Source organism: Miniopterus natalensis, chromosome 1 (assembly GCF_054644295.1).
Source record: "Miniopterus natalensis isolate mMinNat1 chromosome 1, mMinNat1.hap1, whole genome shotgun sequence".
Lineage (NCBI taxonomy): Eukaryota > Metazoa > Chordata > Mammalia > Chiroptera > Miniopteridae > Miniopterus > Miniopterus natalensis.
In genome coordinates, this window is record NC_142081.1 from 65,882,978 (window position 1) to 65,910,404 (window position 27,427).

General features: G+C 35.3%; 1 protein-coding gene and 1 pseudogene across 3 annotated transcripts in view; one reads left to right on the plus strand and one right to left on the minus strand.

The window, feature by feature from the left end:
• Positions 1–5,728: 5,728 nt before the first annotated feature.
• Positions 5,729–27,427, minus strand: part of KATNBL1 (katanin regulatory subunit B1 like 1) — a 33,008-nt gene continuing 11,309 nt past the window's right edge. For 2 of the 3 annotated variants that reach the window (XM_016199535.2, XM_016199536.2), the window contains exons 2-10: positions 18,598–18,728; positions 17,684–17,724; positions 14,835–15,114; positions 11,609–11,727; positions 10,883–10,933; positions 10,702–10,791; positions 10,277–10,366; positions 8,653–8,746; positions 5,729–7,186 (exon numbers count right to left, since the gene is read on the minus strand). In XM_016199535.2, coding sequence (XP_016055021.1) covers positions 7,154–7,186; positions 8,653–8,746; positions 10,277–10,366; positions 10,702–10,791; positions 10,883–10,933; positions 11,609–11,727; positions 14,835–15,114; positions 17,684–17,724; positions 18,598–18,714 — 915 coding nt within the window. In that variant the 5' untranslated portion in view covers positions 18,715–18,728 and the 3' untranslated portion in view covers positions 5,729–7,153. The remainder of the gene's footprint in view (positions 7,187–8,652; positions 8,747–10,276; positions 10,367–10,701; positions 10,792–10,882; positions 10,934–11,608; positions 11,728–14,834; positions 15,115–17,683; positions 17,725–18,597; positions 18,729–27,427) is intronic. The other variant, XM_016199537.2, reaches the window with a different exon arrangement.
• LOC107526950 (small ribosomal subunit protein eS8 pseudogene) lies at positions 9,327–9,950 on the plus strand (annotated as a pseudogene).

Sequence of the window (27,427 nt, forward strand, 5' to 3'; positions counted from 1 at the left end):
AATGTTTTAAGAAAAAGTCAGTCTATTAGGACTTATTGTATTTGGATAGGGCTGAATCTTAAAAGTCATATCTTAGTTCTACACTAACTCAATATTTATGTATTGCTTAATATCGTATCAGTTTCATACATAAGAACTGACTACTCTTTAGAAAAGTATGTTTGATGGCTAGAGGAAATACTCCTCGGTTTAAAAGATGAAATTTTGTTCCCAAATACTAAGGATCATTTAAACAAATCTACATGTTTCTTTTCAAAATACAGAAATTACATTGTTTTTCCTTATAAGCCCTCTTTCTAACATTCAAAAAGATAGGTAATGATTAGCAATGGTCAAAGAAAACAGAATCCTATACTAAGAGTGCTTCAAAAGTAATTCACAAATATTTCTTAGCTTCTTCCAATATCCCAAAAGAAATTAAAAGTAACTGCTCAGAACATACAGCTTTAATAGGCAAAAAAATGGTTCAGTTACCTTCAAGTTTTTCCAGTGTTATGGAAAGTAGAAAATAATATACTAAATATCAGTATGTAGAGTATGAATCCATTTGTATTTTAAAATGCATACACATAAGAGAAAACCTAGGAGAGACATAATGGTTCCTCTAGGTGGATGAGATCATGGGTATTTAATTTTCATCTTTTCATTCTATTTTCATAGATGGGTATGAACTACTTTGGTAATTTAAAACAGGAACTTACACTATTTCACATGATTCTCAACCACTTTAAGATAAAAACAGAAAAGAAACACAAACACCAAAGGGATACCCTTAATTCCAAGAAAAAAACATATATTTTACACATTATATGAAAATATCTTAATTTTGCACTGTAAGATGGTCCTCATTTGCATGGATTTTATGTGGAAGGTAAAAACCATACAGTAGAAAAACAAACGTTAACAACCTTTAAGAATCAAACGCATTTTAGCTAAAGTTTTATTTTGTTATAGCATGACCATTTATAGACCAATTTTCTAAAACAAAAAACATGAGAGAAGAAAACTGGTTATATTTATTCTAGAACCACTCATTTCTAGCTGCTAGGCTATCACAAATAGCTTTGGATTACTAAATTACTTCCTCATACAATGTATGTCGAAAGATGCCACACCCTTGCATTTTTAAAAAATTTATTTTTTTTTGTTGAGAGTATCACAGATGCCCCCATTTTCCCCTCTTTCTCTCCATCCACCAGGCTCCTGCCCAGCCCAGGCAAAGGAAGCATTTGCAGAAAGTGTAATGCTTTCTGGAAACTGAAACATCATTCCACCTGGAGCAGGGGGAGGGGAGGAAGTGCTGTCAGAAGATCGTAAATCACAGTGTTCAGACTCTCTCCTGAGAGGCCTTAAGGAGTGACACAGAAAGACTTGTGCTTTGCACTACCCGGGGCAGCATGTGTGGAGAACAGGTTGTAGGAATGAAGGAGGAGCGCCAGAGTCAGGCAGCTGCTGTAATAACATAGACTAAAGTAATGGCAGGAAAGGTGAGAGATGCAGAAAGATAAAATTTAGGGGGTGCTCCAACAGGACTTCAGTGATTTGGAGATGAGTCAAAGATGATTCACAGGCTGTGGCTTGATAATTGCTGATATGAGGCCTATTAATGAGGATGGAAACCCAGGATCCAGACAGAACAGACTTTTTGTCCATGTGGGGGTGGAGCTGGGGGTAGGTTGGTGGAGGGAAGTGGAGGTGGAAAGTGAGATCAATCCTGGTAGACTTAAGATTCTACAAGATATCCCAACAGATGTGTCAAGTAGGCAATGAATATATAATTTACGAGCTAAGAGTTAGGTTTAGGTCAAGACATGTATTTGAGGGTGACCATCATACAGTTCAATGTTTTCTCAACCTTTAAAAAAATCCACGTCTACCTGATGAACCCCAAAATGGCCTTCCTTCCACTCCTAAGATGAAATTAATGTAGATGGTAAAGGAAGCCATGGGAACAAATGAGAATTTTTCAGGAAAACAGTAAAAGTGAGAAAGACCCTAAGACAAGCTTGAAGAACACCAATGTCTAAGGGACAGGGAGAGGAGCCTTCAAATGAAAAGAATAAAAAGTGAGTTGGTTTCTCCCCTTTAATGATTTCTTATCTTCTATTCTAAGGAGCAGAAAAATCTGGATGGCTAAGGGGAAACGATAAGCCTCTTCTAAACCTTTAGTAAGCTTCAGAACCTGCCTAAAAGAAAGGTGTCACTCTCATTTCTCCTGCTGTTGCTGAGGCAAAGCTGCAGTTGCACAGAGAGGAACTGGTGAGTGTATTGCAGGGCAAGTCCAGAGGTGAGGTAGGTCCTCACTCACCTGTTAACTAATTTTATACAAACAGCTAATCAAGTTTTTTCTTTTACTTACTTTTAATTTTCTAAAATCAAAGTAGAAAAGTAAACAGATGCTGACTCCTCCTGACTCCTGGACAGTGAGGCCTAATTCTAGTCCAGGCTCCATGCTGAAGGTTTGTTTGGTTGATTAATGCAATAAAATAATTCTAGGAGCAAGTAATTCTGGCAATTCAGTGTATTCCAGGACACGCACAACTCCTCTTTCTTACCCCAGAAAACACTTTGGATCAACTCTTCTTAGCTTTGGTGTAAATCCAGTCACAACAGACTTGCCCGAATCCAGGACGTTAACAGAAAATTCTGATTTAAATCTGAATGAAAATACAGAATATTGTAAAGCATAAGAATCAAGTATACTTAGGGGCTAAATCCTTATTCAGATGCCTGGCATTTCTCATCTGAAAACTTCACAGTTTAGAAAATAATAATTTGTATATCAAAGCAATACTATATAAGCAGCTTTGCTGTGAAAAATACTGGCAGCTATGGGGCCGCCCTTTCATAGAACTACTGGTGCACAGTACCTGTCATCTTGCTTTATGATTAATTACAGTGCATAGATGAAAATACTGTGGTATCCACAGCTGACCCTTCAACAGCAGGGGCTTGTACTGTGCAGGTCGACTTATACGCAGGTTTTTTCCAATAAATACTGTAAATGTATTTTCTCTTATGATTTTAATAACATTTTCTTTTCTCTAGTTTATTGTAAGAATACAGTATATAATACATATAACACAAAATGTGTTAATAGACCGTTATTGGTAAGGTTTTCGGTCAACAGTAGGCTACTAATAGTTAAGTTTTGGGGGTGTCAAAAGTTATATGTGAATTTTTAACTGCAGGGGGTGGGGGAGCCAGTGCCCTCAACCCCCACATTGTTCAAGGGTCAACTGTACTGTTTTGTACTTACGTTTTACTAAAGTTTGATTTTAACAGGTACTATTAAATCAATAATCTGACCTAAATAAAATTATGACTACAATATTTGAAATAGTATTTTAAGCACAGCATTAGAAAATGTACTGAGGCCCTGGCTGGTATGACTCAGATGGTTGAAGCATCAAAAGGTGGCGAGTTTGACTCCCGGTTGGGGTGCGTGTGGAAGGCAATCGATTGATGTTATTCTCTCTCTCCCTTCCTCTCTCTAAAATCAGTAAGGAAATACTTAAAAAAACCAAATACAAACAAAATGTACTCAGTATACTGGGTGTATGATATGCAGTATTTACTTTTGTTGTTATGGGTGGTGCTGTTATTGAATCAATCAAGCTATACTACACATTAGAAGCTAACAGTGTTTAGGGAGGAACTTTTAATTCTATGTTCCTGTTACAGTATAAAAAAGGAGGGGGAATAGTGTGTTATAAAGTTTTACAACCATTTTCACAGCTAGAAGAACTGGAAATTGAGGGGGAAAGGATAATATAGGAGGAAATACCTACCAACAAATGTCCAGCAATACTTTTCCCACCTGGAGTAATCCAGAAAATAAAAGTCTGTATTGAAAGAAGCAGTGCATCCAAATGAGTTACTCCAGCAAGTCAGCTGCTCATGATTCTTTTTTTTCCTTTAAATCAACAAAGGCAACTGACATTACCATCTTGTTCTTAAATCAGAAGAGATTGTGAATGTCTAACAAAACATTAACTTAAATTTCGCTTTTTCAGATTCTTTGACTCATTTACATAAACATTTAAATATTATTTCTACTATCAGTATTTAATAGGTAATAATTGTTACTCAAATTAGTTACCCAAATGTAGGTATGTTCTAAGTTTGAGAAAATTACTATGTCAAAGGCAAGAAATACAGCCTTGAACCCACAAAGCGATTTTTAAGGTCAGGATATGACATGTACTAGGTTATGTTTAGGGGGTGGATACAGATTTAATTCCTCAGGAGCCCTTAGGTGTCAGTGCTAACATTAAGATTCCCCAAAGTGGATATAGATATTTGTATCCAAATACTCACATCCCAGGACTCATGTAAAATAATGTGTCAATTACCTTTAAAGTTACTGCCAAAGGATTAATTTTAAAAACCATCTGATAATGCTTGCTTCCTAACTTTTAACTCTTTTCCTGATCATGATCACTTATTACAAAAGACATTCACTTTTATTCCTAGTTAGAAACAAATCACTTGATTATAACCCTCTATCACCTCAATAAACTACTACCTGTCCTTAGACTTGCAAAGTTAGCAGAGTTCAGTACAGAAAACCTAAGAAGGTAGAAGAGGTAGTAAGGCATCGAGACCTTGGACAGTCCCTCAGTTCTGCTTAGCAGCACAGCAATGACAGACAGCAATTGTCCTAATCTAGGTCAATACAACAGACAAAATACTTTGTAAACACTTTCTTTGGCTCTTTCTGGATATCAACACTGTGTTGATTATATAGCATGCTCAGAGCTTAATAGTGAAGTGTTTAGTAATATTTACTTATCTAACATCTTTTATCCAAGAATCTTAAAATCAAGTAATACTAATCATTACTGGGTCAATGAGAGAGGTAGGTACTAAGACAAATTGCAAAGGCCAAGAATCAGAAGTGTGTGCTATTGAATAATCTTTGTGAGCTAAAGACTGCTGCTTTATTTAGCTCCAAGTAAATAAAATGGAATATCTACTCTCCTTCAACAAACCCAAAGTTAGGACAACCCTGTTAAAAAGGATAGTAAATTTTCTTATTATGTTTCATTTGCATTTGTACTTAATTTTTAATGGTTTGATTTACTGGAGTTTAATTTTTAGAAGGTACTGTTTAGTTAATGATCTTACCCACAGAAAATTATAGTGACACAGCATTTTAGATATATTATTTTTAATATAATATTGTTTTAAATATTAGATTAAAAGTCTATGGTATTACATAAACCAATTATTTGAGTTACCTTTCTATTTGAGGTGAAGGGTTTATGCTAAGCTATATACACCATCTTCCTTGTGACCAAAAGCTGAATTTGTGAGATGGATACTTAAGAAAAGGTGCAGTCTCTAGCCATGAATAGTTCTGTGTATGTGTGTAAAGTGAATGAACCTGTAAAAGGATCGAGCTCCTGTCCTTAGCCTCAGTAGCACCACACTCTGAGTTAACTGGTTCAAACTGTTAGATAAAGTGATAACTAAAGGAATAGGAACAAAGGAAGGTTATATTTCATCATCTTAAGGTTTCACAGAGATGACGTAGGTTTCCGATTCAAATTCCCACCTCCTAAAAACAACTTCTTAAATGACTCAACTCTCAAATCACAGAAGTGCAGTAATCTGAAATTATCCTAATCTAAAGATTTAAGAAAATAGCCAATTACTACAAGTGATGTTCACTGTGAAGAATATATAGCTATATGAAATATAGCTACACAAAAGGAGAAATCAGTAAAAGATAACATTTTTAATATTTTTAAAGCAAGAAAGATGCTTGTTTATGATTCACATCAGTAGTTGCAACTTGGGTAAATGCTAGACTTACATTCAAGTGCTTGAAAGATTACTGCATAGAAATTTGATATTAAAATCTTTGCTCAGATGCCTTTCGGGCTCATTAAAGATGAGATGATGTACAAACCAATAGTGGTATTTAATTCCCACTCACTCTCAAGACAGGCTAAGATATACAGCTGTGATGACATTCCACAAGTGGGTTCATTGACACCAAAGGTAGTATTAAAAAGAAAAAGACCTCATACAGTCTGCTGGCATTTCACACCAACCATTGGAGGAGGTAGTAATATGTAGTGTTGGAACTGGAATTTAAAATACAAGATCAGCACTAACTGTAAACATTTCTAAAGCATTGTATGTAATTCTTTAAATTATAATGTAGTGAAAAAGAATTAGAATTCATACAAAACCAGATTTTTAAAAATCAAAAAATGGGAATATTTAGTAAATTTACTCAAATGAAGCTTAAATGATACAGAACTGAAATATCAGAAGTCTATATACAATAGAAAGTGAATATAAATTAGCCAATTCTCTGAACACTTCCAGACAAGCACTCATACAAATACATATTCACCTCTTTTATATAGGAATAATACATAAGTACATGACATGACAATTCTGGCCAAAAAAACTCAGAAATATCAAAAATATTCTCAAGTTTTAAAGATGGTGTGGAATAAGTTCTGACGACAACCTTCTACATGAATGGAAACCCCTGATTTAATTCCATAATTTTCATGCCAGAAGCATGGTTGGTTTTAATTTTTTAAAAACAGATATTGGTATTATACACATTGGCTTATTAATAATTAAGGCATTTTGTATACAGAGTATCTCAGTGTGGAAAAACAACCTTTAGTATTATTTGCTATGATGTCTTAAACTTTCAAAGTCTTTTTAACATAAGAAAATAGCTGCACACATTTGAGTGTTTCCTTATAAAACACAATCTTAAAAAAAAGTAATGATGATTGGTCTTTGCGGTTCCTAGTAATAAGTTCTGTCTTATTTTTCACAAAGTATAAAGTATATTCTTATGCAGGACTGCATTAAGATCCAGTAGTTCTTAAACAATGTTGCCAAATAACCATATAAATCCCAAGTGCAGCAAAGGTGAACAATCTTCTTCACGGTGCGCTTTCACCTCACTCAAGTTGAAGCTGCTCCTTTCGGATAATTTTCCACTTCAATGTGAAGTAGATCGTTAGCGTTTTGTTAGTGGTTTTATTATGTGGCTTTAAAAAAAAAAGGTTCTGATTTCTTCCACAGTTCACAGTTCTCCAATGAGACTTATTCAGAAATCACAGAGTCCAGGGATGCTTTGAACAACCAAATGCTCTTTAGTAGATGAAGTCTTTCAATGCAACTGTAATAAATAAGCATCTACATCCTTAGAGAATAAAACAAAAGCATTCCATTAGCTATACATGAAATACACATATACTCAACCCCTTTCTTCTCCCTTTTTGTTACTTGATTTGCTTTAGTTTCCCTTTGTAAACTTTTGAGGGTAAAAACTGTGTCTTACTCAACTTCTTAATCTGCATTTGGTTAGCACAGGGCCTGGCACACAGCACATGCTCAATAAATGTTTGCTAAATGCTGAGTAAATGGTTTGGTTCCTGTGATCAAGCAACTCTGCCTTTATAGCTAGGCAGGTTCATTAAATCATTCACAGCAATTCCCTCAGTTTGATGACAGCCTATGTTTCTGATTTCTACCTTCAAGAAAACTATAATTGAGGTTTTAATATTGTAAAGGAGGTTTTTATCATAGCTTAAGCAACTTCAGAGAACTTTTAATCACTCAATATTGTCTTAATCTCATGTTCACAATAAAGCTTCTCCCTTTATAAAAAATTACAATGAAAAGCAAATTTCTAAGAAAACAATAATTTTTCAGTTCTATTACCAAGAATATAAGATCCCTCCAGAACAATGTGATATATTATGTATGTTCTAAAAGTATTCCACTTTTTTTCAGCTTTTACACTTCATTTTTCCCCCAATATCAAAAGAACAACAGGAAAATACTACTGGGAAACTGATTTCTGCTTATAAGATTTTAATCATTAAAAATTCTACAAAGTAAAATTATACACAGTGGTAACACACATTTGTACATCATCTTGCTTCATTTCTTGAAGTATCCAAGAAGATTTTTACAAGTCTATAACGTAAATCGTCTTATTTAGTATATTATATATTTTTAAATTAAAGAACGCTTTTATATTTCTGGCTAATGCTCATTTATGATAGCAATATGCTCAGTAAAAAGGTGAATAGATTTAACAATGGCTTTTTTCTGAAATTATATGTATTTTATATGCCAATGTTTTCTGGAGTTTAAATATTAAAGTCCAATGTACCTTTTCCTTTAAGAGACAAGCAAATCAATTCATACTGTGATATGAACAGTTTACTTTCCCAAAGAGCATGACATTAGCCAAAGTCAAATAAAATATACTATCCCCCAAACCATTTAATTGTATTCCTCACCTACTCTTCGGATGCCTTCTTTACCTGGATTTTTAGCTTTTTCAAATATTTTTCTTTGATTGGAACTAGGTCATTAAATAACCTCTAGCACATTATTTCTGTGGCTGTATATCAAACACATTCTGTCTTATCTGTAATTCTTGCGTTCCCTGTCAAAGTCACATTCATATCCAGAAGACCATAAGCATTTGCAAATAAGAAATTAACTGTAGACCTTACTGAGTATTACTGAATTACTTTGCCTCAAGATTTTAGAGAGTTCATTTCGAACTGCATAATACTCACATATTATTTCTAAATTTTAACTAAGCTTAAATATTGATTTTAACCTTAAATTTTACGCTTAAAGATAGATTACCTTAGCTATATTACCAGTATATCCTGGAACCAAAGTAAGATGGTTTTCTTGTTCCCACAATCCACTTAATTGTTGTTTTAAAATCTGAATATTTCTAGGAGGAAAAAGGAAAATGCAAATATAATATGATATGAACTTTGGTAGTAAATACATTTAATGAAAACAGTTAAGTACTTACCAGAGAAAATTATACTAATTGAAGTCAAGCAGTTCTAAAATAGTACATGCCAATCACAGAAATTAAAGGTTACTTGTTAATGCAGGTAAGAAAACTAGGCATGAAGCACTTAGACAACTTGTTCTTGGGTATGCAGTAGGAAATTTTGAGTCTAAAAAGAAAACTATATATAAACTTTAAGGAAACCATTGGGAGATATTTTTTGTAGCTTCATGATAATCTGGCTCATTTGGTAAAATACCTACATATTTTCACATCAAGGAAATACTCAAGTTATGATGATTATAATACAGTTTTTAGAATTGTAACTGTCCATATTGGGTTCTGAAGTTAATGTCTAGGTAGCCAAAGGACCTTGCAGGATGCCTCCATTCCTGTGTCTCATTACTTATTCCACTAAAGGCCATCTCTTTTCTCTCCCTTACTCATTATAATGGTTCAACCTCTGCTGTGCTTTTTCCTTCTAAGATGAAGAGTAGGAAGCCAGTGCAGAGCTATGGGCATCTCTCGGGACCACTGGCACAAGCATTACAACACGGGGCAAGAGAAAGCCCTATCACAAGCAGCAAAAATAAGAGCTGGGACACCCTGCTGCCAACACTAAGATTAGACCCTGGAGCATACACACAGTGCACGTGTGGGGAGGCAACAAGAAGTACTGAGCCTTGAGGCTGGACGTGGGCAACTTCTCCTGGGGCTCAGTGTTGTCCATGCAAAACAAGGATTACTGATGTTGTCTATGATGCACCCAACAACAAACTGGTCCGCACTAAGACCCTAGTAAAGAACTGCGTCGTGCTCATTGACAGCACACCCTACCCACAGAGGCACCAGTCCCACTAGGCACTGCCCCTGGGCCACACGAAGGGAGCCAAGCTGACTCCTGAGGAGGAAGAGATTTTAAACAAAAAAAAGATCAAAGAAAATTCAGAAGAAATATAATGAAAGGAAAAAGAATGCCAAAATCAGCAGTCTTCCAGAGGAGCCAGACTAGCAGGGCAAGCTTCTTGCACCTATCACTTCAAGACCAGGCCAGTGTGGCCAAGCAGATGGCTATGTGCTCGAGGGCAAGGAGCTGGAGTTCTATCTGAGGAAAATCAAGGCTCGGAAAGGCAAATAAATCCCCTTTTTTCCTATCTTACCTCATGTAACAAAGATTTTTATTCTAAAATAAATAAGTAAATCAATAATAAAAAATAAAATACAATGAAGAGTAGAGTTTTGCTAAAAGTAGTACAGGGGGTTACTGGGCTCTGGAATTGAACTTCTATGTGTAATTTTCTCATATGAACAGTATTCCAATTTAATATTTCCCTAGAAACAAAAAGGATAAGTATTATATACTGATGATCATGAAAAAAAATTATCACCTAGCTTAATCCAGCTGCTTTTCTGGGGGGGGGGGGTGATTTAGGAGCATGAGGTTATCTTTAAAGGTATACTCACCCATCATTTATAATTTCTGTTTTGGATGATAGTTCTGACCACCACCTTTTTATGACTGCTTGAAGCCAGTTTAAACCAACTATTATATATCTGAAATGACATTTTGTTACAAAATTCAAGTGTTTTCATCTAGGTAGTCTTTACAAAAAAATGATACTCCCCCTACTCAAAAAAACACATTACATTGATCTTTCCTCCTTTTAAACATTTATTTCATAAAACTGTATTTTATGTAACTTGTTTATAGATGCTTTTGTAATTGTCTTTAGTCACTTCATATTCTTTTCCTAATTAGACTATAACCAACTTGAAAAGAGTAACCACGTATGTCCCATGGAATTCAATCTACTACTAATGCACTCACGGGGCACAAAATCAAGGATGTTGAAAAAGGAAAATGAATTGAGATTCAGATTAGCACTTACTCTTCAAATTTGCTTTTAAGTAGTGACTTTACAAGAGGCAACAAGTCTACACAGCAGCCGAGTGAGATATATTGCTTTTCTTCCTGTAAACTAAAATAAATACTAAGTTATAAAAATATGAACAGGTCATAATTTTTCCTTTTTTAAAACTAATTTGTTTTCTGAAAAATATTCTTTTTACCTATTGGTAAGCACAGGAAGGCAATCCACCACCACTCCAAGGTCTTCTATCCTGTGGGAACAAAAAGAATAGCATTGCTTAGAGAGCTGATTTCCTCAATTATTTTCATATGATGAACTTCACACTGCTTCTGAGAAATTCACTCATTCGACCAATAATCTGTGTCTATGATTAGCCAGATACTGAGGGTACAGCAATAAACAGAGACAGGGTTTGCATTCTAGTATGTGCGTGAGCATGGGTGTGTATGTGTGTGAGAAGGCAGAGACAGACAACAAACATATAAACAAGTAAAATATATAGAACATGTAGATGGTAGTAAGTGCTATGGAGAAAAATAAAACAGGTAAGATAGAGTAAAGAAATGTGTACTTTTAAATAAGGTGGCCAAGGAAGGCCTCACTAAGGTAACATTTGAGAAAGTAATGTTTAAAATTTTCACTCATAGGGGACTCTTAAAGGTTTAGTTTTCCCATACTCGTATCTCTTAGTTTTATAGATAAGAATCTTAGAAAAGGTAACAACTTTATTCAGCCTGATAAAACAGTTTTCTGTATTTTGGTTGCTCTTAGACTGGTAATAAATGTAATTTAAACCATATTGTCTCTATTGAAGCTAAATACAGAGGTTTAAAACTTTAGCCAGTAATAACAAAAAAGAGACACTTCTAGGTAACACATTGGAAATTACTTTTATTGAACAAAAAGCATAAAAGGTCACACTTACCTCACCAAATAAGCTACAAGTTCACTTATACTTCTTTTTTTCCAGAAAGTTAAAGCTACATTCAATCTCAAATTCCTGCTGAACAAAACTTGTGCCATTGTTTCATGGTCCTGAGAAACCTAAAAGGCAATAATCGAATTTCTTAAAAAGCACACGGAAATATGATAGGAAATCATCTTTTCAATTAAATTATTCTGGTAAACATATTTTAAAATTATACAAAGGTGGTGATTACCAGAGGGAAAGGAGGGTGGGGGCAGATAGAAGAGGGTAGAGGGGATAAATGGTGACTGAAGGAGACGACTCTGGGTGGTGAACACACAATACAATGTACAGATGATGTATTATAGAATTGTACACCTGAAACCTATATAATTTTATTAACCAATGTCATCCCAATAAATCCAATAAAAAATTTTTAAAAAACAGAAAAATTATACAAAGGTAACTCCATTTACGGACCCACCAAAAAAATATATATAGCCCAGTCGGTGTGGCTCGGCAGTTGAGCATCGACCTAGGATCCAGCAGATCAAGGTTCAATTCCTGGTCAGGGCACATGCCCCAGGTTGTGGGCTTGGTCCCCAGTCGGGGGTATGCAGGAGGCAGCCGATCAATGACAACTCTCTCATCATTGATGTTTCTCTCTCTGCCCCCCTTCCTCTCTCTAAAATCAATAAAGATATATTAAAATATATATGTATGTGTGTGTGTGTGTGTGTGTGTGTGTGTATATTGCAGTTGAACATTGTAAACAAATGATCTAAAGAAAGTTAGGAGCTATTTTTTTTTAACCAGTACTTTTTCTTATTTGCTACCATTTTTCTTTTAAATATCAATAATTTATGAAATAAATTCTTTCTAGTTCACCTATAAAAGGATTCAATTTATAATATGGCTTAAAGGAAAAGGTAAACATATAGGCAAGTCATTTATTGAATAGCACATAAAAAAGGAACCATAAAAATTCAGTTCTGTGACAAGTATTTAAACTGACTCATTTATATGTGTTTCCTATAAAATAAAGTAATATATTCCTGTTATAAAAAGTCCAGCCGGTTTGGCTCAGCGGTTAGAGTGTCTGCCTGAGGACTGAAGGGTTTCGGGTTTGATTCCAGCCAAGGGCACATACCTCCACTGCAGGCTCTATCCTGGGCCCCTGTTGGGGTGTGTGCAGGAGGCAACCAATTAATGTGTCTCTCTCACATCTCACATCTCTCTCTCTCTCTCTCTCTCTCTCTCTCTCTCTCTCTCCCTCTCTCCCTCCCCCTCCCTACCCCTCCCACTGTCTCTGGAAAGCAAAAATATCCTCAGGCGAGGATTAAAAAGAAAAAATTAAATATAAAAAAAGCTTAAATAATGCAGAACTGCATAAAATTAAAAGTAACTACCTGCCCACAAAAACATCTAATGAGACTGCTTAGAGGTAACCACAGTTAACAAACTGGTGTGCATCTTTCCATACTATTTTCTAGACAAAGACAAATCAGCTATTTATAAAATTAAAATATTATGTATATTTTTGAAAACCCTGCTTTTTCACTTATATTTTAAGAAGATTTATTAATGTTAAAACAAAGATCAACCTAATTTTTGGAAAACAACTACATATTGTCTTTATGTTTATTTAGATTGATTCTGACTTTTCCCTATTAAAGCTATGCACCAATGAACATTCTTATATATGTAAATATGTGTACTTGTACAGATACTTGTGTAAGGTCAATTTTAGACTGGAATAGTTAGATCAAAGGTTATGTGTACTTTAACTTTGACAAAATAATATGGTATCACTTTTAGATTTAGGTTTTTAGAGCAGGCACTAGTCAATCAGGAAAAAGAAAGGTTTGTGAAAAGCAATAAAAATCAGAGAACAAAGTAAAAAGCGGGCCTTGAAAAAATGTCTTATACCATGGCACTAATTCAAATCACAACTGCAACTTTTTTAAAAAGCATTTGCACTCAATGTTTATTCTCTCAAGACAACTGAAGAATCAGCTGGGATCCCAATCAAGGCCAGATTTCTGGGTTATATAGTTACATGTTACTTTCCTTCAAAGTTTGTCATTTCTATGATTATCTGATTAGTGTTGGCCTCTTCACTTCTGTAACTACATGAAAGCAGGAGCAGTGTCTGTTTTTCACCCACCAATCTCTCCCCTTAGAGTCTGCAGAATGCATTACACAGTAGGGAACCCTCAATAAGTATTTGTGAATGAATTAGTATGACAGTGATTCTCTTTAAAACTAAGGTTAAGTTACCATCCTGTTCTCTGGGCTCCATGATAATTCAATATTAAGCCAAATTCTCCTTCCTTCCTCCCTCTTTTCTCACATATACTATACACACCTCCTTCACTTCTCCTAGCATTGCTAACTTTCTATTACTCCAGGATCTAATTTTTTGAGAACATTTTCACTAGCAAAAAGAATCTTTTTTTGCATCACTTCATTATGGCTTTATTTTAATAACACTGTATTTTCTACCTTTATTTAATCTTATTTACTTGTAATTATTATTCTAAATAATGACGCTCGTCTTCATTCACCTATACTACACGCTTATCGCTTATGACCATTTTATTTTTATTTTTATATTTTTAAAAAATATAGCTTTATTGATTTCAGAGAGAAGAAGGGAGAGGGAGAGAGATAGAAACATCAGTGATGACAGAGTCGCCACTGATCGCCTGCCTCCTGCACAATGGGGATCGAGCCCACAACCCAGGCACGTGCCTTGACCGGGAATTGAATCACAATCTCCTGGATCCTAGGTCAATGCTCAACCGCTGAGCCATGCCCAGCCAGGCTGGTGGTCCACTTTTTATGATCAAGCCTGCAACCCGGGCATGTGCCCTGACGGAGAATCGAACCCCGATCGTCTGGATCCCGGGTCAACGCTCAGCCACGCCCAGATGGGCTATGGTGGTCCACTTTTTAAGCAAGATTTCTTTTCTTTTCCTTTAAATCTCCACTGGCCAACCTGTCATTCTGGATATTTATAGCAGCTAATCAATCATTTCAATCTACCTCAGATATCACTAACTTAAGAGAAATGGAATAAACTACTGATTCAAATTTGTTTAATCAGGAAAATTGTGTCAGGGAGTTACAACTGTTTCAAATAAATCTGAATTCAATGGGTGGCAAATTATTCTGCTAGAAGAATGTGGCAGAGAAAAAAACCAATAGTACAACAAGAATAAAGTTAAGTTTATAAACTTACCTCAGAAAAAAACCCACTGTATTTTGATGATGCACTTTCTGTCTGTGAAGAACCAGAATCACTGGAGTTAAGCAAATATGTTCGACTATCATGGTGTAATTTTTCAGGCAGGTGGCCTGCGCAAGCCAGTTCATTTTCTTTATTTGCCATGTCACAGCCCCCACTTCTAGGGGACTGTTTCTTTTTAGAACAAGAATTTGGAAAAGGATAATGAACTTTCTTTCTGTGGAAGATCACCTTACGTAGTTTATCTGGGTTTTTCACAGCTTGTCCAACTGTTCTGTAAAAATGAAAAAAATAACAACAAAAACACACATCAAAACCTTTAAAAATTTTTAAACAGAAAGATTTAATAGGTCACACTGTGTAATTACAATCCAGTAAAAATAGAAGTAAACAGAATTTTTAAAAATCTTAAATTTTAGATCAAAGTGGGAAATTACAAACCATCTAAAAAGTAATGAAAAGGATGATACTTTATACCAAATGAAAATAAAAAGTGGCATAATGACTAGATGCTTTTAAAATAAAATATTACAGGCCATTCTGGGAGTAAGAAAATTATAACAATTTCTAGTCACCTAAACTTTTTCTAACAAAGTGACAAATAATTATACATATTTGAATATTTTAAAGTTTATTTTCATTAGGTTGAAGTATATTTAATTTTATTTGAATAAGAAACCACAATAGAGCACATTTCAAGGTTTAGTATAGTGTTTCTCAAATATTTTGGCCTCAGGATGCTTTGTACTCTTAAAAATTCTTGAGGTCTTCTGAACACACTTCTCCCAAGAAGACAGAGAAATGGCTAAACAGATATATAAAAAGATGCTCAATTTCACTAGCTATTAGGAAAATGCAAATCAAAACTACAATGAGATACCACCTCACACCTGTTAGAATAGCTATTATCAAGACAAGTAATAAGTGTTGGAGAGGTTGTGGAGAAAAGGGAACTCTCATTCACTACTAGTGGGAATAGAAACTGGTACAGCCACTATGGAAAACAGTATGGAAGTTCCCCCAAAAATTAAGAATAGAGTTACCGCCCTAGCTGGTTTGGCTCAGTGGTTAAAGTGTCGGCCCTGGGACTGAAGGGTCCTGGGTTCGATTTGGGTCAAGGGCACGTACCTCAGTTGCAGACTCAATCCCCGGCCCTGGGTGGGAGGCAGCCAATCAATGACTCTATACTGATGTTTCTCTCTCTTTCTCTCTCCCTTCTACTCTCTCTCTCTGAAAAGCACTGGAAAAAATATCCTCAGGTGAAGATTAAAAAAAAAAGAACAAGCACAGAGTTACCATATGACCCAGCAACCCCTCTTCTGGGTGTCCACCCAAAAAACTTGATTTATTCTAAAAGATATATGTACACCCATGTTCACTGTAGCATATTCACGATGGTGAAGATATAGAGACAACTGAAGTGTCCTTTGACAGATGACTGGAAAAAGAAGATGTACATATATACAAAGGAATACTACTCAGCCATAAGAAAAGATGAAATACTGCCATTTCTGACAACATGGATGGATCTTGAGAATATCATGATAAGTGAAATAAGTCAGACAGAGAAAGTTAAGAACTATATGACTTCCCTCATATGTGGGATATAAAACTGAAAGCAACAAACAAACAAACAAGACAAACAAACAAAACTCATAGACACAGATAACAGTGTGGTGGTTACCAGAAAAAAGAGTGGTGGGAGGGTAGTAAAGGGTAGAGGGAGTCGGTTATACGGTGATGGAAAAAGACTAGACTTTGGTGGTGAGCACACAATGCAATATACAGATGACGTATTAGAACTGAACATTTGAAATCTATATCATTTTATTAACCAATTCACCCCAATAAATTTAATTAAAATTTTTTTTAATTCTTGAGGTCTCAAAATAATTTTTTTTTATGTGGGAAATACTGATATTTATTATGTTAGGAACTAAAATTGAGAAAATCTGTTAACTCATCTAAAACTAATAGCCTCATTAGAGAGTAACACAGAATTTAAAAAAAATATTTTTATTGATTTTGAGAGAGAGAGGAAGGGAGAAGGAGAAACAGCCATTTAAGAGTGGAACATCAATCCCCCCACTGGGGATTGAACTCACAACCCAGGCATGTGTCCTGACCAGGAATTGAACTAGCAACCTTTTTGGTGCTCAGGATGATGCACAACAAACTGAGCCACAGAGGGCCAGGGCTAACGCAGAAAATTTTATAAAATCCTGTGTGTGTATATATATATACACACACACACACACACACACACACACACACACATAGTGAGAAGAATGGCACTGTTCTACCTCTTTGCAAAATCTCTAATATCTGGTTTAAGAAAAGACAGCTGTATTCTCATTATCTGCTTTTCCATTCAATCTTATTATATCAAATGTAGCCTCTGGAAAACTCTACTGTACACTTATAAGAGAATATAAATGAAAATGGTGAATAATGTCTTGGTATTAATATGAATATAGTGAACTCAAAAACCTTGAAAGTGCTTCAGGGACCCCCAGGGTCCTCTGATCACATTTTGAGAGGCAGCAGTTTGGCAGATCTGAGAATGAATGCCATTTTAACCACTTTCTGGGTGTATAACCCTGAACAAATCACTTAACTTCTCTGATCTTTAGTTTTCCTCATCAATTATTAGGGAGTATGAAACCTACGCAGTAGGACTGTTGTAAGGACTAGAGATAATATTGGTATGTTTAGCACAGTGCCTAGCACAAAGGAACTGTCTGATAATAAGTTAATTATTATAATAAAATAGTTATTTTTTCCCTACTTTTACCCAGCTTTCAATATTTTCTGTTTCCCACAAACTTTAAAGATGTTCTTACCTATTTATGTAAGCAGCCAACTGTTTTGGAGATTTCTTAACCTGAAAAATTAAAATAGATAGTTGCAGCATATTTAAGTTTTTTAATAAAGCTATATAAACTTTATGATTGATATTAACAAATCTGTGATTCAACAATTAAGTTTTTCAGATTAAAGTTTTTTTCAGTTTTAATGCTCTATCTCAATCATTAGTTACAACAACATCTCCTATTTTCCATGCCACTAGTAACATATTAAAGGGTACTTAATAAGTTGAATTTTAATGTGATTTAAAAGAAATTATATCAATGCTCATATGCCTTGCAATGGTGAACAAAAAGCACCTCTATGATTCCTCTTTAATATTAAAGTATTAGAATTATATCCTATCAAACCAGTATACTGGACAAAAAGTTTTTAGCTTTCAGAATATAAAGTTTTCAATATTTTATTAATTCTACTTAATTATGGCACGTTAAGCAGAATTAGTACCTCTGTTCTTTAAATAATTTTACCAGAACTATCCATAGACCTAACAGTTTAAATTACCTGTGATGAAACAAAAGACTGTCTCCCCCAAATTCAAGTTGAAATCCTAACCCCCAGTGATGATATTAGGAGGTAGGGCTTTGGGGAGGTGACTGGGTCATGAATGAGATTAGTGCTCTTACAAAAGAGACCCCAGAGAGCTCTCTCACTCCTTCCACCATGCTAAGACATAGCGAGAAGACAGCCATTTATGAAGCAGGAAGTGGGCCCTCACCAGACACCAAGTCTGCCTGGACCTTGATCTTGAGCTTCCCAGCCTCTAGAACTGTGAGAAATAAGTTTCCGTTGTCTGAAGCCACCCAGTCTATGGTATTCTGTTATGGTATTCTTAGCCTGAATAGATTAAGATACTGTCTTACCTGTTACCTAGAAACCATGGACTTACCTCCTTCATGTTCTTATTAGTAAAATTAGAGATCCTTTTTCTAGGAAGATCAATGGAATGATCCTCAATATTATTATAAAAGTTCCGTTTTTTAACATTGTGGGTTTCAGATGCCATAATCTCTTAAATACCTAGACAACAAAATAAAAATAATAAATGGAAAATACAAAAAGCAAAAGAGCCTGATCATTTCCTTAATACACATATAAAAATACAACAACAGCTCCTCACCATATAAAAAAGGCTTATGAGTAAAGCAGGGAACACATTCTAATTTATAAATTTTTAAAAACCTTAAATACAGAGGAAGCACAGACAGGGCATTTCAGGAAACTAAGGCTCTTTCTGTTCTCATTCTTTTTAGTTGCCACCAGTAAACAATAACATGGCATGTATTTTGGGTCAACATAAAATGTCAATCTCCCAATTTTCCATCATCACTAGCCATATATTAAATTTAAATTTACAGGTCATGAAATGAGGTCTATATGTATAATAGTAATATTTATGGCATCTAATTCTACAGAAGCCTAAAGTTTTGGAACAAAATTACATATATCACCACAAGCAGCCAGAAGAACCAAAGTCAAACTATATATATCTGACTTGCTTATTCCAAATCCTTACATTTTTCTTTCATTCTTGCAGCTAGCTCTCCAAAGCTTTCTTCTACCTTTGAAAAAATAATCTACACTCTCCTATTCCTCCAATTATATCTGATCCATGAACAGCCCTTCCACCTGTACCCCCAGGTTAAGAAACCTCTCAGGTGAGACTTTTAAAAAAGTAACTAACTACAGCAATACAATAAGCACTGACAGAGGGCCACCCATGTGAGTGAGCAAAGCTTCACTAAGGAGAGTCTTAAAGGACAAACAGCATGTGAAGAATTGAAAGGCATGAAGCAACATGGTTTGTTTAGCATTATCTTAAGCAGATGCATGTGCCCGGAGCTTAGGCTAGGGGTAGATTGCAGCAGAGTGAGAAATGAGGCTGGAAGAGATAGGCAGAAGCTAGATCATAAAGGGTCTTGTGTCCACCAGGTAAGCTTTTTATTTTTTCCAATCCTCACCCGGGGATATGCTTATAGATTTTAGAGAGGGGATGAGAGAGAGAGAGAGAGAGAAACACTGATGTGAGAGAAAACATCAATTGGTTGCCTTCCATACCGGGGATTGAACCTGCAACCTAGGTATGTGCCCACGGCAATCGAACCAACAACCTTTCAGGACAACACTCCAACCAACTGAACAAAACTGGCTAGGGCTTTTTTTTGCTTTTTTTTTTTTAAAGGAAGGGAGACATTTAAAGATAGCAGACTAAACATATGCAATTACTTCTACCCTTCCCTGAGACCCCATTACAATGGGGTCCCTGAGACCCCATTTAAAGACATAAAACCCATAAGGACAAAGAAGAGGAAATGATGGTAGCATTTTAGAACCAGTAAAGTATAAGTGATAAATGATGTGGCAGATTTGAGAAAGCCAAATCTTAAACCAGCAGCAAGGAAAGGTGAAAAGCAGAATCCCCCAAAGGTTCAGGAATCAGCAAAACTGAGGATCTCAAGAAGTGAGGATAAAAATGGGCTTAGCCTGGCCGGGTGTGGCTCAGGGGTTGAGCGTCGACCTAGGATCCAGACGATCGAGGTTCGATTCCTGGTCAGGGCACATGCCCGGGTTGTGGGCTCGATCTATTTGTCTCTCTCCCCCCCCCTTCCTCTCCCTGAAATCAGTAAAGATATATTAAAAAAAAAAAAAAAGGGCTTAAAAACAAGTAGAATGATTGATTACCCATTTAAGACACATGGATCCCTATATACCCTTCTCCATTCCAGTAAAATACTAGAGCTTTATAGTGTAGAAAATGTAAAAACAAAGTCTCTGGGATGGGAAACACCAGTCACAAATGAGGGTGAAAGGAACATATTCTAAAGGGGGGTTGGGAATCAACTGAAAGTTTACATACTAAATCTTGAGACGTCTAACCTTTTTTCTACCACTTGCCTCACAGACGCTTGCAGCCAGGCTTATACACTTCAGAAAAGAGTGCAGAAGATCAATCCCAGAGGGAAACACACACATACATACATCCATACATATCTAAAAATATTGACATCAGTGATGGTCAAAGTCCACAAAGAACTGTTTCTTGATTATGGTGGTAGTTACCCAACTGTCAGAACTATGCAATATAATGGGTGAATTTTTATTAGATGTATATTATAACTCAATAAACCTGACTTTAAAAAATCCTTAAGAGATAAGAACAAGCTGGATCCAAAACACAAATGAGACAAAAAACAAACCAACTAATACCCCTGGAAATTAATTACTATCAGAGTAGACCCTTTTTTCTGTCAAAAGGTATAATCTGATTATTACACAATCTATAAAAAGTCAACTTTTTGGAATCCAACTCATCAATAAACATGAAGTTACCTTTTTCACAAAAGAGCCTTGAGAAATAAAAATAATTAGAGAAAGAGGTCTCTAATGTCATTCATATTTTTAAAATAAATAAATATAGAATGATAATCAAAAGCATAATAGTCTAAAGGTGAGGCAATGGTCCTATTTCACTAAGATTATGACATTCCTAAAGCATTAGTATCTGATTTAAGATTTTGTAAATTTTAAAAGATACAAAAACAAAGACTACTAAAGACTATCAGTTGGAAAACTAATTTTGAAAGCTTAAAATGGGTGACAATAACAACAATAATTTCCAATAAAATACTAGCTACCACCATTTTATCACTTAACACAGAACTATAGATGCTTTATATTCAGTATCTCCTTTACATTATAATTTCTGATGCAGAAATTATAATTTCCATTTTATAAATGTATTAGGTTTTAAGAAGTCATTTGCTCTAATGTACCAAAGATGTTTCATGTTTATTTCAGGCCAAACTTTGCCTGATCAGTGGAGGATGAATGATAAAATATCTCATCTCAAGGCTCTGTGTATTTGCTGTCCTCTGTATCTGAGGAACGCTTTCCCCTCATATAGTCTTATGGTTTCTTCCTTAGTGGCTTTCCCTGACCCACACTCTAAAATAGCACCTACCTTCACTCCCCTATCTCCTTACCCTACCCTACCCTACCCTACCCTACCCTACCCTATTTTTCTTGATAATACTTGCCACTACTAGATATATATGTCTTTCTGTTTATTATGTCTTCTCTACTAGAATATAAGCTCCATGAAAGGTAGAACCTTGCTTGTGTTCACTCTTATATTCCCTGGACCTAGAACACCGTCCGACACATACAAAGTGCTCTATATATACATGTTGAATGAATTAGTAACAATTCCATTTTATACTATGTAAAAATGATAATTTTGAAACAGCTTTCACCTGTCTTTAGTTCAACCTTTTTTAGTACAAACTACCAGAATCCTTTATCCATAGACTAACCCTGTTTATTACACACACACACAATTTTTAAAGTCTATAGAATTTGAATATTTTTCCTTTAGAAGATAACATTTATTGATAGTCTGTCTCCCTTTTATATGGAAAAATATTCATTTCTTCATAGGTTAAAAGTTTTTTTTTTAGCCCGGCCGGGCATGGCTCTGCGGTTGAGCGTCGACCTAGGATCCAGGCGATTGGGGTTCGAGTCCCGGTCAGGGCACATGCCCGGGTTGTGGGCTCGATCAATGGCTCTCTCCTCATTGATGTTTCTATCTCTCTCTCTCCCTCTCCTTTCCTCTCTCTGAAATCAATAAAGATATATTTTTTTTTTTAAAAAAAGGTTCTTTTAAAGAACATTCAATGTTGCATTTTTTTTTAAAGAATGAAGGACTTTACATCATCAGAAAAATGCAAGTCAAAACCACAATGAGATACTACTTCACAACCACTAGACCAGCTATAATAAAAACAACAGACAATGAAAAGTGTTGGGAAAGATGTGGAGAAACTAGAACCCTCACACATTACTGTGGGAATAAAAAATGGTACAGTAGCTCTGGAAAACAGTTTGCCAGTTTGTTAAAATGTTAAATACAGATTTACCATACCATCCAGCAATTCTACTCCTACATACTTATTTATGTGAAATGAAAGTTTATGTCCACAGAAGACTTGTAAGCAAATGTTTATAACAAAATTATTCAGAATAGCCAAAAACATGATAGACTCAAATGTCTATCAACTAGTAAATGGATAAACAAATGAGTTATATCAATTTAGAATACTACTCAGTATCAAAAAGGAATGAAGTACTGATACATGCTATAATAAGTATGAACACCATGCTAAGTGAAAAGAGCCAAAAACAAAAGATCACATAATATATGATTCCATTTATATGAAATGCCCACAAAGGTAAAATCTAGAGAGACAGAAGTAGAGCAATGGTTGCCTAGGGCTGGGGTAGGAGTGGGAGTAACTGGAAATGCACACAGTTTCTTTGGGGGGGTGTATTCTAAAATTTGATTGGGCTGGTGATTGCATAATTTTGTATATAATCAGTAAACTGTATATATACTTAAGGTGAATTTTATGGTAAGTTATATTTCAATAAAGTTCAAAAAGGTGAAAATTTTAATGATCAAGTCTCTTTACAAAGGATTTTTACACTATAAATTCCATTTTGCTTTATGCCTTATAAATTTGGTAGTCAGTAACTTTCTTGGGCAATAATATAGGATTATTCTTTCCCCAAGAGCATTTGACAGTGCTACTCAAATAGTTTAAAGCAATTGTTGAGGCTCTTAGGTATTTCCAAAGTGCCATTTGATAATATACAAAAAGAGAATAATCAGAAATAGGATCAAGAGTGGTTGAAGCCTGGTCGACATGGCTCAGCGGTTGAGCATCGACCTAGGATCCAGGAGATCGAGGTTCGATTCCAGGTCAGGGCACATGCCTGGGTTGAGGGCGCCATCCCCAGCAGGGGCTGTGCAGGATGCAGCCAATCAATGACTCTCATTATTGATGTTTCTATCTCTCTCTCCCTCTCCCCTTCTCTGAAATCAATAAAAATATATTTTAAAAAGAGTGGTTGAAAACACTAATTATAGAAAATAGAAAGAATAATCTTTTAATGAAAAAAATAAAAGGAAACAAGGCTTTGAGAGATAAAGCAAGGGTAGGAGATATTAAGAAGAGACCAAAATACTAACTTTATTTATCTGTTCTGAACACGGATATATAGTGTGTATTTTCTTAAACAAAGACAATACAGTAATTGCTATGGGTATTTTTTTGAGAAGGTAGAAAAAACAGTGGCATGCTGAAGGAGCAGGAGGGATAAATTGCCTTTATATAGTAGTCATCTGATACCAGAAAGATGAAAAGGGATGTATTCAGATAATTTACTACAATGGCTGCCAAATCAAGAGATTAAATAGCTCTAAGTGTTCAGCTACTCCCTACCTACTCCCAGTGAGAAAAGCTCATCATACAGGAATGAAACATGCCTGGACTTCTGTCTCTAATAACTTGTTATTTACAGCTCAAGATCAAATTAAGTTAAGCTTTCTTTTTACATTAATATACTATAGTATATCAATTACTTATATTGTATTTAAGCCTGCAATTTCACTAGGCAATTTCATTCCTCTTCTTGAAAAACAAAGAAAGCATGGTTGTGTACAAAGAATTATAATAATTAATATTTCTGGTATCAGTGGTTCTCCTCCAATCACCACCACCAGAGTCACTCAAACTATTACAAGGGGTATTTATATGGTATTCTTACCAAGATCTTGAGGTTGAAAATTTATAATCACTATCTTATAATAATAAAACACATAAAGGGGTTTTAGAATTTAAAGCTTCAGCCTATTTTTTTCTTTCTTTTTTTAACTCAGAGAGATCAAGTAAACCTGGGAGTTAATTTGACTCCTCTCTCCTTCCAACCAATCACTAAGTCTTCTTGAATCTTCCTTCAGAGTATTTCCTGGATCCATTCTGACCTTCCCTTTTCCACTGTCAGATTTCCAGTCTCCTCACTTCAAGCCAGTTAGTTAGTGTCCATGTCATTCTACCACATCTTTGTTTTCATTAATTGAATCCAATTAATTCCCAACTAGAGTCAACACTTTCATTTCTGAATAGCCAAATAAGAGTACTATTTTTCTGAGATGTCGAAGGAGGGACAGATGAACATAATCTATGAACTACCTCCCATCCATGCCTCCCTCTATAAGGATAACCTTTTTTTCTCTCTTCTAAGGCCCCACAGGGAATTTACAGGGCTTAAAGACAAATCATTGGTTTCTCTATGAGGCAGCTGCCACACAAAAAATGAAAGGAAAGGATGAATATGGACTTTTTTCTTCAAGACTTTCAGTGAAGGGGAGAGGAACAGAAGGTAAAAATAAGATATTCTGGGACAATCTTTAAAGCCTGGGGATACTGATTCCTTCCTCCTAAATTCAGCTACTATATTCTCAATAACTGCTTTGGTCATTGTAGCACTTATATTTAATGATGGAATTTGGATTAGGTTAAAAAACAAGGAGATAAAAAGAGAACTGAGAATGCCAAGGTTGATCCAAATGGGATCAGTTTTTACAAAGTACTACGCAAAGGGGAAGAAGGTTCCAAAATAACAGTATCTTAAAAAGCAGGACAGAAAATGGAATATATAGTATAATCCTGGTTTTAAAATATACATATAAAATCAATCCATTCAAAAAGGCTCTATCAAGACATTAACAGAAGTTATTTATTGCTGGTGGAGTTACAGGTGATTTTTTCCTTCACTTACAGGTTTCTCTATTTTCTACAATGAACATGAATTATTTTCATAATCTGAAGAAGTAAATATTTTAATGTAATAAGGTCATTATCTTATAAAAAGAAGCTTAATTATTTAATTCCCTTATAGTAAAAAAGTGAAAAAGGTGTAAATGCCAACACATAGGAGTACCATTTTATAGGAAGAATCTATTTTAACTTTTCCAAAATTAGGGCTACTCCATCCAATTTTCTCAATTCTTGCCTTCTCATCCCATCTAGGACTTAGCTCCCACATACACTTTTATATCTTCGATTTCTCCCTTTGAACTGATTCCTCCCCTTCTGCTTTCAAACGTACTCAGGTTTCCTCTATCAACTCCTATACTCTTTCTCTTCTTCTCTTTCCTGCCAAATTTCTACAATGAATGCTTTCTAGTTTCCATTTTCTCTTTAACCCTTTACAACCTTGCTTTTATTTTGCCCTCTCATCTGAAAAAATTGCATCTTCAAGGTCACTTGAAGCTGTAAGGGAGCCTTTATAGCACTGATGATGCTCATCAAGGTCAGCCAAGCCAACTCTAAAGACTGCTCATTCTTCATCACCATTTAGAATTTTTATCACTTCAATTCCACCCCTCCATGTTTTTGTTCACATGACACAGCACTATCTTGATTTTCCTTGTTCCCTTACTCCCTTTTGGTTCCTTCACCTTCAATAGCTCTTTTCTCTCTAAACTGGAATTGGAAAAATATTCTTTCATGGCTTCAGTCATTGCTCTAGACCTAGTCTCTCTTCTATGTATTCCACTTCCTGACCTGTCATTGCTAGGTCCAAGTCAACACATCTAAAACAAACCTCTTCTGCTTCTCCCAATGTCAAACCAACTAGCTGCCCTTCCTAGCTACATTTTAATTTACTGGCATCAAATTTCTCTCAGACTAGAAACCTGAGAGATAATTTGACTCCTCTCTCCTTCCTTCCAGCCAATCACTAAGTCTTCTTGACTCTTCCTTCAGAATATTTCCTGGATCCATTCTGACCTTCCCCTTTTCACTGTTAGATCTTCAGTTTCATCACTTCAAGCCTAAAGTACTGTTAGAACTATTCAATTTTTCCTGCCACCATCCTGTTCCTGGTCCCTAGAAATCATCCTTTATAATCACTCCCTTTAGTGTTCATGGCAAAAACCTCAAATCTCCAAGTTTCCTACTTAATTTTCCAAATTATGTTTAGAGTATCTAGATAGATTTTAATAGATGTTTTAATCTGTTCAAATAAGTTTGAATATGCTGCACGTTAAACTTTCTTTTATTTTTTTTAGAGAGAGAGAAATATCAATTTGTTGTTCCACTCATTTATGCATTCATTGGTCGATTCTTGTATGTACACTGACCAGGGATGGAATCCACAACCTTGACATATTGGGATGACGCTCCAACCAACTGAACTACCCAGCCAGGGCTAAACTATTTCTTGAAAATTAATACATTAAAAAGGCTCTGAGAAGGCTGCATACTTTCATTTAACTCGGGAGTCCCACATTTAGCCATCATTCTACTTCTTTTTTCATTCTGCCAGATATACATAAAATTTGAAAGATAACAGATGTTCCAAGGAACATAGTTTGTGGAATTGATTTACTACACCAAGACTAAACTATTTATCTAAATGTAGAAAACCTTCATAATCAGGTACCTTACAGTTAGAAATTAATAAATTTGTTTAATTAGAAGGGAAAAAGAACAAAACATCCCCTATTATTTTTTTATATGGAGAGGACAGGAAGTTTTTTGTTGAGGGAGGGTGATTCCATTGCAGTGGTTTTAATCCATAATATTAAAAATAATAGTTAGCCTTTATCAAAAGCTTACAATATGCTCACCATTGGCATTATCACATTATGATCATATTATGCCCCTTTTATAGGTGAGGAAACTGAGGCACAGAAAGATTACATAATTTGCTCAAGGTCAAACAGCAAGAAAGGTGAACCAGGACTGGAACCCAGGCATTCTGTCACCATCGCCTCTACTCTCCACCAATATACTAGACTGCCTGCCTCTCAACTAAGATGGGAGATTAAGGGTAAATGTGTAGATAGATAATACAGGTTTTAACATTTTCTA